We start from the raw sequence: 15,608 nt of genomic DNA, 5'->3' as shown, positions 1-15,608 counted from the left end.
CGAATGAAACAAAAAGTCCCCACGCCCCCCGCCGTATCCCACGCCGCTCCAAGCTCCGTGCTGCTCCGAAAAACCGCGGTGAATGTCGGAGCAAACTTTTGAACTGGGCCGTGTAGATCTGATACAAATGAAGATTCGGCAACTGGACTGCCTACTTCTCGCCTCGAGTTTGTTGAGAAACAGATTTTGGCGTAGCGGACAAGGTGAAATCCATGAAGGTTTGCGGAGTAAATTAAACTTGTGCTCAAACCCCATTGGCTCAGAACTAGGGGCTCGGCTGCTCATTCACGATTAAAGCTACACACACTAAAGCAGCCTGTTTCGAAACTATGGTATAGAGCAGGGGAGCCAGACCACGTGTGCTAAAATGGTCAAGAGTGATTTATTCAAAGATGATGGACGGCAGATCCTTGCAAGGAGAGGAGCGAGCTGAACACGAGTCACGAGGGCGCAGCCTCCTGAACAATAAAAAGGGTGCAGCCTTTATACGGCGGTACAAACAAGCATCGTCACCTTATTGGGATGTTTCAGCCTTGCCTACTGTATACTATCAGCGCTGTGGTGCTTATCATGCAAGCTGATAAGCTTGCATGATAAGCACCACAGCTGTATGGCGGTTTCCTGTTTGGGTGCTTTGCAGGCATTGCGGTTGTATTCTAAGAACCTTATGTTCTAGATATGTGTTCAAGCTCCAAGAACTGAAAATGGATTGTGTGCGATACCTTATTTAGCAATGTGCAATTATGGCTTTGCTATACAGCTTCAATGCGGTTAATAAGCGTACAGCAGCATTTTCTGATACAACCATGGGCAGATGAGGTGAAAAATGTATTTCCTCACATCCCAATTTTTTAATGAATGAATTCATTTTTAAACTCACCACTGAGAACAGTGTCGCCGGTCACCGCCCCCCCCCCCCCCCTTTTTTTTTTTTGCCAGCGCATCAAAATCTGGCACCGTTTTCGTTGCGGGCAAACTCGCGGGACAGCGCTCAGTTGTTGATCAGTTGGCCGGGCTCCGTGGCGTGTTCGGTTTACGTTCATCACACTGAACGTCTGCTCACACACGTGGAGGGAACCAAATAACGCGTCCACACGCGTCATCTTCTGTGCCACCCGTCAGCTGTAGAAGCAGATAACGTCTCCAGTTTGACGGAGCTGAACCTCTCCTTTAGGGCCGAGTCAGACCGGAGATCAATCGGCTCCGACTGCGATTCCCGCGGCGCCGCCTCGTAATCCAATGACAGGGGACACGACACCAGCCGAAGCGACAAAAATCAGAGAATCCACGGCGGAATCCTCCGTGGAGGTCGTCCAGCGACTTTACTGTATTCTCTGGCGTGTCGAGGGGGCTTCTTTGGGCGGCGCCGGCGCAAACGATTTGTTTGTCCTTTGTTTGGAGAACAATGTCAGTTTCACCTTGAAGGTTTTCAGGTTTGAACACGTGGCGCGGACACACTGATCTTTCCCCCGTAGCGTCGCGTTCAGCTCGCTCATGTCTGCCAGCGTGTCCACGGCCAACGCCAAATCGCAAAGCGCGCGTGCGTCCTTCAGCTCGAGAAAATCATCCGTCCTTGATCGTAGTTCAGTAAAAAAAAATATTTTGCAACGCAATCTTTGTTGAAAACCCGACACTCGCTGTCAAATTTGCGCTTTTTTTTTTTTTTTTTGTCCGCTCGTTTTGTTAGGGGTGAGGCATACGTGACGATCAGGTAAAGTGAAGAAGAGTAACTTGACATCAGAGAAGGCCCGGCAATGTAGTAGTGAAGTATTACAGGAAAATAACAGTTAAATGAATACTACAAATTGAAATATATGATAGGATTGTTGTTGATGTAAATACCTCGCGGGCCAGATTAAACAACGCCGTAGTTTGCCCAGCCCTGGTGTAGAGGCATGTCACAATGGCTGGATGTATTGTCTAGATGCATACAACCTAAATGTAACGTGAAGTTGAAATACAACAGTGAATTTGAAACAAAACAAAAAAAGCGTACTATAAAGCATTTACAGCGCTGCATCTCTGTGAAGTTGGAGTTCATAAAGATGTGCTGCAAGTCATTAAGCCCCTTTGTCAACAATGGACAGAAAGAAACACCACTTTTGGTCAAAATACTCAATACATACTCGCAATATACCAGAGCTATCCCCAACCTTGGCTCAACTTTTGAATTCAATAACTAAATTGAAACAAATAAAAACAATTTTCCCCGCTCAGTTAGTTCATGGAACTCAACAAAGGGCCAGTAAAAATGTAATTTGCGGGCTGCATCGATAGCAGGAGCCGTCTGTTGAAAAAGCTATGGTGTTTTTTCTCACCGTGCTGAGGTGTGGAAGGCGGCCACCTCCTTTTTCCATCTTCCAAAAGGTTGATCATTTGCCACAAGCCACAATCTGGAAGTCGTCACCTGATGGTGACGGTCAGACGGTCCCCGCTCACAGGGGCCGCTCGGCATGTGGAGGAGCGCAGTGGCACCCGCCGAATACGTACGAGCCCAGGCGCCTGCATCGCCTCGCTTTTGTTTACGTTTCTTAGTGGGATGGAACGCCTCATTTGCACCTGTGTCCGTGCCTCTGCGCTGCATTGCCGTGCGCGCGAGGGGGCACATTAGCCCTTAACGGGCGAAGCCGAGCGCTGGGAGGGGGGCAACCGAGACAGGGCGCAGCGTTAAAATGAGATGAGCGTGAGCTGAAACGGGCATAATCTCCTCCTCCGGGGCCCGCGCCCACCGGCGTGCCCCAGCTGGATCCTTAATATTTGGAATAGGGAGGACCAAGAAGGTGGCGGCTCTAAAGGGATAATATCTAAACCTCCCGTCTCCGCCCTCTCACCCCTCGCTCGCCTGCCACGTCTGACGGGCAAAAATGTTCCCCAAAAACACGAGAAGAACCTCTGGGGGCAAGAATCGTTCAGCCCCAGCCTGGACACCAAAGCCCCTTCCGATATCGTCTAAAAAGTGTTTGTGTGACCTACAAAGATAAAATAAAATAATAATAAAAAAAAAGAAGAAGAATTTCCGATGAGCAGAGCAGAACGGAGGTGATTAAAAGCAGGGCGGCGCGATCACCGGGGACCGTGAGCCCCGACGCGTCTGTTGCTGCTCATGAGTCGCTTCCAAAAGCCCCGTCTTGACGCGGGACTGTGTGCACAATGGGGTTTTTCGAGGCAGGGCTCGCGGTCCGAAGCTCGCGGCTCAGAGTAAGGAGCCACACCTTCAAATTGGATTGCGTGAGTGCAGCCTGGCGTCCCGCCGAACTGCATCAGCTAACCTGCTTGCCTTGGAAAAGTGCCTCCAGACCTCTCCAAAACCTCCATCGGCGAGGCCACTATGTTAACTTTTGTTATTAGTAATTGGTGCAGGCTATATCGTAGGCTAGTGTTGGTGGGAATCCTCTTTTTTTTTTTTACGGCTGGTATGTTATATATTTTTTATGGTATTTTTGCCTAGAGGAAGGTAGAACGAAAACTGTCGATGGAGGACAGTGTCTTCCGCACTCCAAACATATAAAAAAAACCTCCCCTGCCATGAACGTTTAACCTCTTACTAACTCCTGATCTGGAAATGACGATTCATTTTTCTTTTTGCCAGCACGGCAACAAACCGCCTTCCCTATCCAAGATTTCTGAAGGGCACGCTTTGAAAAAAAATAGTCATGTTTTATCCCGCAATCCCAACATTGAGGGTGCGAGATCCGTGCCAAAGTTTGGAGCGTCGGCAGCGGCTGTGGGAGGGTGGATCTTTCCGTGCGCTGAAAACGAAAGGGGTTCTCAATCAACGGCACGACACAGTCAAGTGTCCCCTCCAGGTATATCTGCTGAAAGAGCCACGAGAGAAGGACGCTGCCTCAACCAGCCATTAAACCAGAAGAGCGCCGCTGCTCTGTGTGGCCCACGTTTGCTCCCGAGCTCAGATCACCCCGACAATCGCTCCATTTCATTTTGTCGACGCGGCCTTGCGTCTTGCGTGACGGGTCGGGCTCGTTCTTGCGGCTGGAAATGATCCCGGACAATGGACAGTTAGAGGGGGCGGTTCGATTGAATTTCCTTTCGGGCCCTTCTGAAGTGGCCATTTGTGTGGGGGGAGGGTGGTGACGTGATGGCATTAATCCAGCATCATGGCAGCTGTGACCTTCAGACCAAACAAAGACGAGGACCTGTGGATTTTAAAGAAGCCTTTTTCCTTTGTGCAAAATTGCATTTTAGGGAATCTGAGCAGATTTGGCGAGGAAAGCCAGCAGCAGAGGGACGCCTGAGCACAGTTGAGACGTTGAAAGCTTTTACATGTTTTCCCGGTGAAAATGTCCGGAAGTTCGGCCACATGCGCTTTCTTCCATTACGTCATTTGGCAGGCGCTTACAACTAGGAGACACCGATGGAGGCAGCCGTGCAAGGCACATCGGGAGTGTTTAGGGGTTAAGTGTCTTGCTCAAGGGCACTACAGCATGCTGGCAGGAGGAGCCGGGGCTCGAACCGCCTGCGTCACCGCCGTCTTTCTTTGAGCTGCGTTGTTGTTATCTGTTCTGTTCTATCTGTTCTATCTTTGTCTCCTTTTTGCACCATTTAAAATGGCGCTCCATGAGATCTGCGACGGCCTGCAATTCTCCGAAATCCACTTGAAACGGCCAAATGTTTTTCCCGAAAGTATGCGGCCCTGGAAATGATTGATTTGTGGGGTTTTTTCTTGGCCAGTTGAGGTTGTGGGGCTCTCCTCTTCTCTCCTCTTCGTCAAAGGGAGGCTGTTCTTTTTTTTGTGGATGTTCGTTCACAGAGACCAGTTGACTGAAGACAACTACCGGCGTTGGTTCACGCCGCCATCTACGCATTCTGGCCAGGAAAGGCGGGCCCCGTCGCCGGCAACAGAAACACCAAATAGAGGAGCGCGTCCATAACACACATACATTGAATGGCTGGTTTTTTTTTTTAAATGTGCCGGCTAAAATCCATTGGGATTTTTTTTTTTCGACAAAATAATCTTACAGATCCCCACATCAATGTGTTTGTTTGGCCTTCCCCGCTCGAATAGCTCAATTCAGCAGTACGCGCCATACAACTTTGGACGACTGGTTTCAGCGCCGCCTACAGTACCGCCGGACGGGGTGACCTTGGAATGCGGGAGCCAACACGTAAAAACCAGCAAGCGGGCGGCCGTCGCGGAAAAAGCCATGAGCAGCACGCATGTCTGACCTGCATCAAGGTCCCGGCGTCCCTTCTGTGTCGCCCTTGGGAGAGCCACTTCGCCGTCACCGTCCTCCCCCTCGGCAGCCCTGCGGGAGACAAAACATGCCAGGGGGGCTTTTAATGACAAGTCCCGACGCATCGATCAACACCAAGATATCACCCTTCCCTAAGAAGGTCGGCATACGCTCGGAGACACCGCCCCCGCCCCCGGATCGTTTCTCAGGACGGGAGAGCGGACGAGCGATGGCAGCGGGGGGCGGGGGGGGAACAAAAAACAAACAGAATCAATGGGGTGAATTTATTGCTCTATGGGTTTATCATCAAGCGGTATTATTGCCAATTACTGCAGATAGGACAAATGTAAAGCGCGGGGCGAAGCAGGCGGAGCAGTAAATATCATCGTCCCAGTAGATGGTGACTCGAATTCATAAAAATGTATTTTATGAATTGATTTCCGTAATTTAATTACTTTCCTGATTTGTAGGTTGGGCACTTTCTCCTCTGACGCATCGTGGGTCGGGCCATGCGCTATATATAGGGCTGTACCCGACTCAGGATTTTGTCGGTCTAATCGGATTTGACTGTTCAATGCGAATATTTGACTATTATTATTATTATTATAAGCTCCGACGTTATCAGTACTGTTGACGGTATTGGAGAAATTAAGAACATTCATTTTCTATTTATTTAGGCTATATAACCCGTTTCTAACGTTCCATAACATTAAGATATACGTCGGAGAAGCATTTTCTCTATCATCAGAAGGGGACATGTCTCTCTCCCCCCCCCCCCCCCCCCCTCTCTCTCTCTCTCCATTACCGGAGACATGGAGAGATGCGCGAGGGGGCGGGGCCGGCTCCCTCTGCCTGCCCCTCACACACACACACACACACACACACACACACACACGCACGAGGAGACCGGAGCGCAGCTCGCGCCCCCCTCTCCGTGCGTCATGCGCAGAAAACGAGGCGGCGTTCGCTCTGCTCTCGGTTTGTTTTCGTTTTTTCTCTTGAAAAAAAATAAAATCGAATAATCACCTCGACCGTACCCGTCCCCACCCTCGCCCCGTTTCCTTCACGCAACATCCCCCGTCCCTCCAGATAAAACAACTAAAAACACTTAATAACTTTGACATTTATAATTCCCCATAACAATGTTATCCCTGGACGGAAGAAAGACTGAACAACTGCTCGACGCGAGAAGCCGCCGCCGACTGATGATTCCGCTCGTTTCACGGGGGCGGCCTGGGGTACATCTATTCTTTCATCTCGTTTAATTGATATGTTTAGGCCACTGGGATGCAACATCTCTTCCTCCAACCGGTCACAGTCAGGACGGCCGAAATAAACCCAACATTAAAAAGAAAAAAAAGGCCTCGTGCGGCCGTTTGAAGAACCGCATAAGAGAGCGGATGGAAGGAGCGAAATGCGTTTGAGAAGGGGCACCACGCGGTCCACGTCACGTCCACACCGAGGCAAAGCCAAAGAACAATCCTTTGGGGGGTTTTAATTATTTATATTTATTATTATTATTATTATTCAAACTGAAACCTCTTGTACTGTTAAGACTGACAGAAGCGACATCAATACAAAATTACAGATTTAATAAGGACAGAGGAGCGAAGTAGCGCAGCAAATTATCCGAATTAAAAAATAATGAATCATTATGTTTGGTCTGACCTCGCTAAAATCATGAAGGAGTTTGACATGAACGCCCTGTAGATGCCCCAACGGACACAACAAGGTGTAGTGGGCGCATGATTCAGAACCTGCCTGAGATTGGGAAATGTTTTTTGGGTACAGACAAAGTATATGGAGGCCCCCTCTTTTACAGGTAAACATTGCTCAAGGGGGCAAGTCCCCTCTTGGCAATTTCGTAACGGAGTGCATTACCCTGAGTTCTGTACTCAAGTACACTTTTTCGCCGTCGAAGCACTATCGTAAACAACCAAGATGGCCGCCGCTGACGTGGAGCGGTCCGTCCAATCCACTATCGCGACAGTGTTGAACGTCGCTAAAAAGCTTTTGCTGATAAGAAAGATGTGTTGGCTGTACTTCTGACAGGATTTGGTTAGAGTGTAATATACCAACTCACACTTCACAAGTCACACTTTTCGTTAGTCTGGTTGGTTGTCGGTCTTCCCAATGCTCTGTTGGTTGTGGGTTTATCCAATGCTCTGATTGGTTGTGGGTCTATCCAATGCTCTGATTGGTTGTAGGCCTATCCAATGCTCTGATTGGTTGTGGGTCTATCCAATGCTCTGATTTGTTCCTTCTGATTTGTTGTCGGTCTATCCAATGCTCTGATTTGTTCCTTCTGATTGGTTGTAGGCCCATCCAATGTTCTGATTGGTTGTAGGTCTATCCAATGCTCTGATTGGTTGTAGGCCTATCCAATGCTCTGATTGGTTGTGGGTCCATCCAATGCTCTGATTTGTTCCTTTTGATTGGTTGTAGGCCTTTCCAATGCTCTGATTGGTTGTGGGTCTATCCAATGCTCTGATTTGTTCCTTCTGATTTGTTGTGGGTCTATCCAGGGCTATGATTGGTTGTGGGTCTATCCAATGCTCTGATTGGTTGTCGGTCTATCCAATTGCGTCCAGAGACATTTTGGTCTGTCCCCGCTGGTAAAGCCCCTTGGAAATTGAAAATGAACTGAGAGGTTTCGGACAAATGTGCATTTGCGACTTGGTCTGGTGATGTCAGGCTCATTTCTATTGGCTTTGGAGCATATTATACAAGCTTGATATTCTACAGGTTCTACAAGCAAGTCAGTGCATTCAGTACGTTGTTTCAGTCATTAGGTTCTGTAAATGCATTGTGGCAAGGACACAACAATGCGTTGACATTAAAATGATGTACTATTGAATAGTATTTTTAAAAGCAGTACTCCAGTACTTTTACTCAAGTAAAAATTTGACTGAACAACTTTCACTTGTACTGGAGTAGTATTTGACCATGGATGTGTGTGCTTTGTCCACCACTGTTCAAAGGGAAATTCTAAGTTCTATTCTATTTTTGTTTTTTCAAAATGACCATATTGTGTGTGTGTGTGTGTGTGTGTGTGTGTGTGTGTGTGTGTGTGTGTGTGTGTGTGTGTGTGTGTGTGTGTGTGTGTGTGTGTGTTCATCTGATGGTCATATCAGGAAGGTTGATGACAAACAGAAACTTTTACAGTATTTTTTAAAGTGGACCCTCCATGCTTTCCTTTCCTCCTTCCCTCCTTCTTCCCACTTCCTGCCTTTGCCCCTCCCTTCCTTCCTTCCTTCCTTCCTTCCTTCCCTCCTTCCTCCCGCCTTCCTTCCTTCCTCCCTCCCTTCTTCTGTCCTCCCTTCCCCCTTCCCTCCTTCCTTCCTTCCTCCCTCTCTTCCTTCATTGCTTACCTCCTTCGTTCCTCCCGCCGTCCTGTCTTTCAGTGCATCCTTGTTCCATTCCTTCCTTACTCCCTTGTTCTTCCTTCCCTACTTCCCGGCTCCTTTCCGACTCCATTCTTCCCTCCTTCCTTCCTTTTTTCATTCCATCGTCTTTCCTTCCCTCCCCTCTTTCCTTCCTTCATTCATTCTCCTTCCTTCCCTCCTTCCTGCCTTGCTCCTCCCTTCCTTCCTGCCTTCTGCCCTTCTTCCCTCCTCCCTTCTTCCCTACTTCATTACCTCATTCCTTTCCTTTCCTCCTCCCATTCTTCCTTCCTTCGTCCCCTACTTCCTTCCCTCGTTCCTTACTTCCTTTCCTCCTGCCTTCCTTCACTTCCATCCTTCCTCCCCCCTTTCCTTCTTCTTTCCTTCCCTCCTTCCTTCCTCGTTGATACTTCCTCCCTCCTTTCCTTTCCTCCTTCCCTCCTTCTATCGTCTTTCTTACTTCCTGCCTTTTCACTTAGTGGTTACTTAGTGGTTTGAATATGGAGGAATTATGTATTGAGTTAAAATATGAATATATAAATAAATCCCTTTAAAAATGTATTTTTTTTTTTTTTTTTTTTATAAATATTTTAGTATTTTATTATTTATTCCCATGTATATGAAATTTACTTGGGAATAAATAATGTTTTACCTGCAAATTAGAAGTAACTTGGCTTCATGCATTCCTTACTGTAGCTCCTTTCCTCCTTCCTTCCTCCCTTGGCTTCTTCTACTCTCCCCGCCTTCCCTTTCCCCTCCTATCCTTCCTTCCTTCCCCTCAACTTTCCCTCATCCCTTGCTCCCTTCCTTCCCTCCTCCATTCCTCCCTCCCTCCTCCCTTCCTTCCTGCGGTGGAATGGGATGTTGGTAACTATTCACAGCACAACCTGCGCTTCACGATGGAGGAACTCCTCTGCTGCACCTTCTGCGCTTAAATCCAGACCAATGCAGCGGCAATGCTCAGCCTAAGAAAGCCCGAAATCTGTTAAATCTCCCTTTTGAAAATAGGAAGCTCACAATATAGTCAGACCGTCTTTACATGTCAGGGCGAGCATTTCATCAGGTTTTTCAGGGTTTCGTCGACTCGCTCGCACCGCCGCAAAACACTTTTTTTTTTTGACATTTGCAACAACATCTCGCTACGCAAATAGAAACAGGAAGTTGTGCCGCTTCATGGCAACTTCCTGTCACCAACCTCTGCTGTACTATGTCGACTGAAAAAAGCAGCTGAAATGAAATCTGAATCTGAATCTGAATCAGATCAGAATCAGAATCAGAATAGTCTTTATTGCCAAGTAAGTTTACACGAACAAGGAATGTGTCTTGGTGTTCGGTGCATACATGAAACATAAATGTGAAACAATAAGTAAAGTATTGGTGAAATATATAAGAATATGTAAAATAAGGCTTTTTTTTTTTTTTAATAAGCTTGTTATTCAAAACATGTTTAAAAATAGACTTAGAAACACGTGGCTGCAATGTGAGTGGTGCTTATAGACACGGTGAGAAGCAGCAGTGGAGCACTAAGTTTCTTAATAGTAAAGCGTTCAGCAAGGTGGTGCCGGGATCAAAAACTGCAAACCTTATCCTTTATAAGCAGAAAGAGGAGAAAGTGCATCTGAAATTACAACAAGGTGCGACTCAACCCATCTCCGAGGTGAGCAGAAAGACAATCAAATCAAATTAGACTTGAACAACCAATAAACCCTGGGAGAAGAAAAAAAGAAAACCATTGAAAGATGAAAACAACGGCAGAGAAGACAAGACTACAGAAATCGCAATTATTCTTTCCCTCTCAAGCCTCGCGCCTGGTAGACAATGTGGTTACGTGTAATCATAGCTCCGTATTCACCCGGCCAGGGTCTCGACATGATGCCTCGATTACCTCCGATGAATCACGAGCCGTCACAGAGCTGACAAAACACACTTCGGGGGAAGTTGAATTTAAATGGGGTGATTCATACGCGCCGGCCCAAGATGGCTGTACGTTCTATCAAAGGAAACAATTTTGCGTCGCTGATTCACTTTGGGCCGGGGAAAGGGCAATAATCTGTCCAGACGCCAATACATTAGATACAGACATTCTTAGTGGCAGAAAGGGGACGGAAGGAGACATATTAGGAGCCGAGTTGGTGGTCTCAAGGACGGTCTGAATCACTGCTTCTGCGTCTCCACCAGACTGACACTAAAGTACAACACGAGCAGCCGCGGGGCAACAGAAACACTTATTTTAATGATCTGCCTTTTTGCCCGCAGCACACTTGTAAATGACCAGACCTACACCATACAGGGTTGTTTTCGGATTGGATGTTATTATCGTATGTCATGGCCGACTGAGGGATACAAATTATTGACTAAGTGCGCATAGTAGCCATTGCCAGTGCATTTAGGAAAGGGGTCATTGTTGGGTCGGGGACCGTGCAGGCTTGCAGGAGCATAGAGATGACTGTCCAAAAAGTATATTTAAAATGTCGTTTATTTTTTCACAAGGGTGGTTTGTTTGATACTGATGTTTCACAAACCGGGCTGCGGCATAAGCCCTCAAGTTACCGTTCTGTTTATTTCCCAGCTAGTTACCTTTGGCCAGTCCATGCCGCAGAGTGTAGACCGATGCTATTTGAAAAAGCCAACAGGCCGCCTGAAGGACGACAGCAGGTGGAACTTCAGATGAAAGGGAAAACTTCTGACTGCTTTCAAAGACACAAAGTCAGCGCAGGTTAAGCAACCTTCAGCGTTAAATCCCTCCACTACGTGCTTGTACTATCCCCCCGGGGACCCTTCAGTGTGACTCAAGCTTCACTCCCAACCCTCCAGCTCCCGAGACTGAAGTGTTGATTAGGGGCCCAAGGAAGGGAGAAAAGTCTAAAGCTTTCCTCTTGCACTAAAGCTGATTAACTGCTTGCCGCAAATGCATCCATTTCCCTTGGGAGATGTGCAGAGCCAGGCTGTTACGAGTTATATTTTTTCTGTAACTTCCATATTGTGATCTGAATGGCATAAGCATGTCACGATATGTGCTACATATAGCCCAAGTCAGCATGTAAGGGTTCACAAGTCATGCAGGAACTCTGAACTACAATGGAACGAACCGATGACAGCCAAGCAGCGGTCATCAGCTCGATACACAATAAAAGTAGGAGGAGTTGTAGTATCAAGACTTTATCATCCCTGTTGACCGCTCAGTAATGCTGCCAACAACATTGTTTTGATTTTGTCAATAATTTTGCCGAATTTCTAAATGATCAGCTGATGTTTCATGTGTCTGAGAAACAAAGGGAGTTTACCTTGAGGGCGAATAAAAGAGAAGAAAATGTAACTTCTTAAGCCAAAATTCTAAAAACAATTTATATACATTTTTTTGAATTGTTGTGTTTTCTTTTGCAAAAGGCTTTTTGTATTTTTAATATTTTTTTCTGTTTTCTTGCATCAATGAAGGCCTTGCCCCCCTGCCCTGTGATCCTTAAAGTGGACCTATTATCCTCTTTTTTTTTACAAAAGTAAATGTAGGTCTCTGAGGTCCCCAAAACACGTTTTTCAAGTTTGCTGAAAATACCACTCAGAGTATGCATTAGACCCATTCTAACACGCCTCTAAATCCATTGTGTTCCTGACGCTGTGTTTAAATGGGAGGAGCCACCCTCCTGGAATTTTTTGATGAATATAAATGTTGTAAAATAAAATAAAGGAAATTCAAACATCCAAAAACACACAATTTCCATTGGTTTTGTTGGGAGAAACGCACAGCGGATGGGATGGAGCAGATGACCATACAAAGAAATCTGGGATGAGCTGACGTCAGCTCGTGCAGAGAGTGGAAAAAACCTTTGAAAACAGAGCGTCCGAGCCGTCGGAAGCCTTAGCGGTTTGTTGACATTAATTCACCTCATTATTTGACACTTTGTCCACGTGTAATATGAACATCTGACATTGTAATATTATGTATATGACAGAAAATAAAGAAAAGCATAATAGGTCCACTTTAAGGCTGTGTTATAGTCGCGCAAGCGAACCATATGGCTCATGGCGCGCGCACTACCAGAGAGCACGAGAATATATAGTTGCGCGTTGTTAAATGTTTGAATATTTATTGTAGTCAGTGCAGGTTTTTTTTTATATATATAGTTTATAGTCATGCTTTTTGCAAATTGTTGTTGAAAACATTACAAAGAAGTCCTGAGGTATTAAAATAGTCCAAATCTTTGGACAGAGACGGCTCTATCTTCCATCATGAATTCCAAGCCATCTGATTATTTTTGCGGTCACGCATGGATGGATTGTACAGAATGTATCTGCGGACCTCTTCGCGCAAACTTCCTTCGGACACGTCCATCTTGAATTACCTGCAACGCACGGTGTGGAGTTCCAAAAATTGTGAGGTGCAAATTCGCCGCGGGCCGCTATCGTGAGTACCGCAGTGACGCCATTTATGGCGAGCGCCCTAAATTAAATTACGGCTGCGGCGACTATAAACCAGGCTTCAGTGCCCCCCTAAGGAGAGCCCATACCTCAGCTAAGAGGTGTAAGAGTGCTTGTCGACGCTTGTCAGACACAAACACTGTTTATCGTGTAGAGTATTACCGCCCTTGTCGCACTCACACCCTCCGCTTGCGTTGTCTCATCTCTAACTTTTAGCCACTATCAGTTACATCAAAGTGAAAACTGCCTCAAACTATTAATTAGGTGTCTGACCGGGAAACGTGGAAATGAGGACATTCTCACCACACTGGCACTGTGAGGGCATATAAAAATCAACCACACACTGGATGCAAAACATGGATTATCAGGGACAGAAGGCGGGCGGTGAATATGGATGTGCCCAAAATCACAATGACTTTGTGGTCTCTCTCTCACCTACTCAGCACGGCTGCTGGTTTCCATATTGTCATGCAAGCACTTTTGAGAATCATGTAAGCATAATGCAACCTCCATGGGTCACAGAAGGCCAGTGTGGCAGTTCCGCCTGTCACACGCCACCCGAGTGGCTTTTACAGGGGCCTCTGACACAGGGACACAGAGCAGATGGACACAGGTCATGACAAGGGCTCCTCCTGTGTGTGTGGGTTGATGGGTGACTTAACCTGTGCTCGCTGATCGCTCTGACGAGCAACAGGCGTACAACCACCCCTGATCCTGGGCCCAATTAAATAGAGACAGGTGTGGCCGCTTCAAACCACACCCCTCCCACACCACAGCCAGATTTCCAGCAGGCATGGTTCTGCTTGGCAAAATTTGCGCCAAGTATCAAGAAAACACAATTGAACTCCCTTAAAGAGCTCAGACCATTTTTCTGCCCGCTTACCTTTTTACCCTTTAACGGCTGAGGAGACCGCTGCAAAAGTCCAACCGACTCACTGTACACGGGGTGCATGGCAAGGAAGACTTGCCCATCATCGCAGGCCATTCCCATGCTTGTCCAGTGTCTGATTCCCAGCAGCGCCCTAAGGGGCCAGTCAACCAGCGCTGTTTACAAGCCATTAGGGGCCTCTCATTGTCAAGCGCTTTCATTGCTCAATTTGCACGGCTAAATAGCACCTTCATGCGAGCTCACAGTGAGGCTTTGTCAGCCTCGTGCTCGACTGCAAGAAGCATTTAATATCAAAGGCCCACCCGGGGGGCGACTTTGACTTTCAAAATAAGATTGTGATAGCCCTGTTACCGCAGGGCACCGGAGATCAAATACTTTCTCCCCTGAGCTAAGGTCACCAATTAACAGCAGCTGAGACTGAAAGGGATCCATAAAATGTCAGCTGGCCTTCGCTTATACCTGCCAGAGGCGGGGTGGAGGCTAAAACATTTCCGTGACATTTGAGGGCCTCAGAATAGACGCCGGCAAAAATAATGAGACGAACAAGGCTGGGGGTCAGAATAGAGTGCATGTCTCCACTAGGCTTAGGCAGATTAATTTGTCTACCTTCGATCGACTCCATCGACTGAGATTGACATTGATGACAGACGATTTGCTTATTTCCTTAATCCGCCAGGGAAAAATCCAAGCATTGAAACGGTGTAAATGCAGTTTACCATGTTCTGAAGCTGGAGCGGAGATAGAGAGATGAGGAGGGGGAGAGTGGGGGAGAGAGGGGGCAGAGGCGCTCGCCCTCGACGCTCAGAGCCATCGAGTAACCACTGGTGATCGGATCCCACTTGCCCACTCTACAGTACCGTGCAGAGACGTTAAAAGGGGCAGGTGCTCAGAAAATAAAAGAAAGGTCAGATGGACCCCCAGCTCCGGTTCTTGGCATTTTGCCACTCTGGGCAAACGGAGCGACACAGTGCAGCGCAGATCATGGGTGCCCTGATAGTGCGCCTCGGGACGCCCGGGATCCGCGCTCCACTGTGTGCACATTGCAGGCGCGTCGAGGATACCTTCCTCGTGGATGTGCATGGCTTGCCCAGACAATCCGCTACCTCGATGCCCATTCACGCTTAAAAAAAAAAAAGACAGTTATTGTGCTACATGTTGGAAACATTTTTTTTTTTCATTTAACACAACTGAGTTAAGGGGCCGTCCTGTTCCATCCCGTTACGAAAATACCTGTGCCCTGTCCGTTGCTTTGCGTTGCTGTGGGACTTCATTTAGTAAAAACTGGATGTTTTTGTGTGAAGGCTTTACTTGTAAATAATAAATCCTGCACTTGTGGAACGGGGAGAGCGCATTGGCTACATCACACATTACGATTGCCCAAGCCCAGTCCTCACTGCTGTTTTTGTTCCTCTTTGAGGAAGGACGATTATGTTGTTTCTCACCTTGGTAGCACTGAACCCATGCTCAATCACTTCCACGTCTCTTTGAGTGCACTGTTTAAACACCCGGTAATGCTTTAGTTGTAACAGCTCAGTCTTTGTTCTGTGCGATACGCTCAGTACTCTTTTCTATATATCTTATATTGTTTATAGTGCTTACCCTGATATGCTCTATTTTTCTGATGTCACTTTTTGCTGGGGACTGCCTCCCTAACCATAATTCTTTGGCATTTGGATGCATTTGGCTTTGGAAACTTTCCTTCCATATCATTACAGTTACATTATACCT

The 15,608-nt window shown here is 47.0% G+C and overlaps 1 protein-coding gene across 1 annotated transcript in view; it reads right to left on the bottom strand.

Annotated features, from left to right (window-relative positions):
* Window positions 1-15,608, bottom strand: part of adam19a (ADAM metallopeptidase domain 19a) — a gene marked incomplete at its 5' end in the record, with an annotated part of 144,460 nt that overhangs the window by 114,107 nt on the left and 14,745 nt on the right. Inside the window, one exon of the mRNA XM_080023546.1 lies at window positions 5,185-5,264. Coding sequence (XP_079879672.1) covers window positions 5,185-5,264 — 80 coding nt within the window. The remainder of the gene's footprint in view (window positions 1-5,184; window positions 5,265-15,608) is intronic.

This window comes from Zeus faber, assembly GCF_960531495.2.
Source record: "Zeus faber genome assembly, chromosome: 22".
In the NCBI taxonomy this organism is placed as follows: domain Eukaryota; kingdom Metazoa; phylum Chordata; class Actinopteri; order Zeiformes; family Zeidae; genus Zeus; species Zeus faber.
The sequence above is the reverse complement of the archived record's forward strand: the minus strand, read 5'-3'. Positions and strand labels throughout refer to the sequence as shown.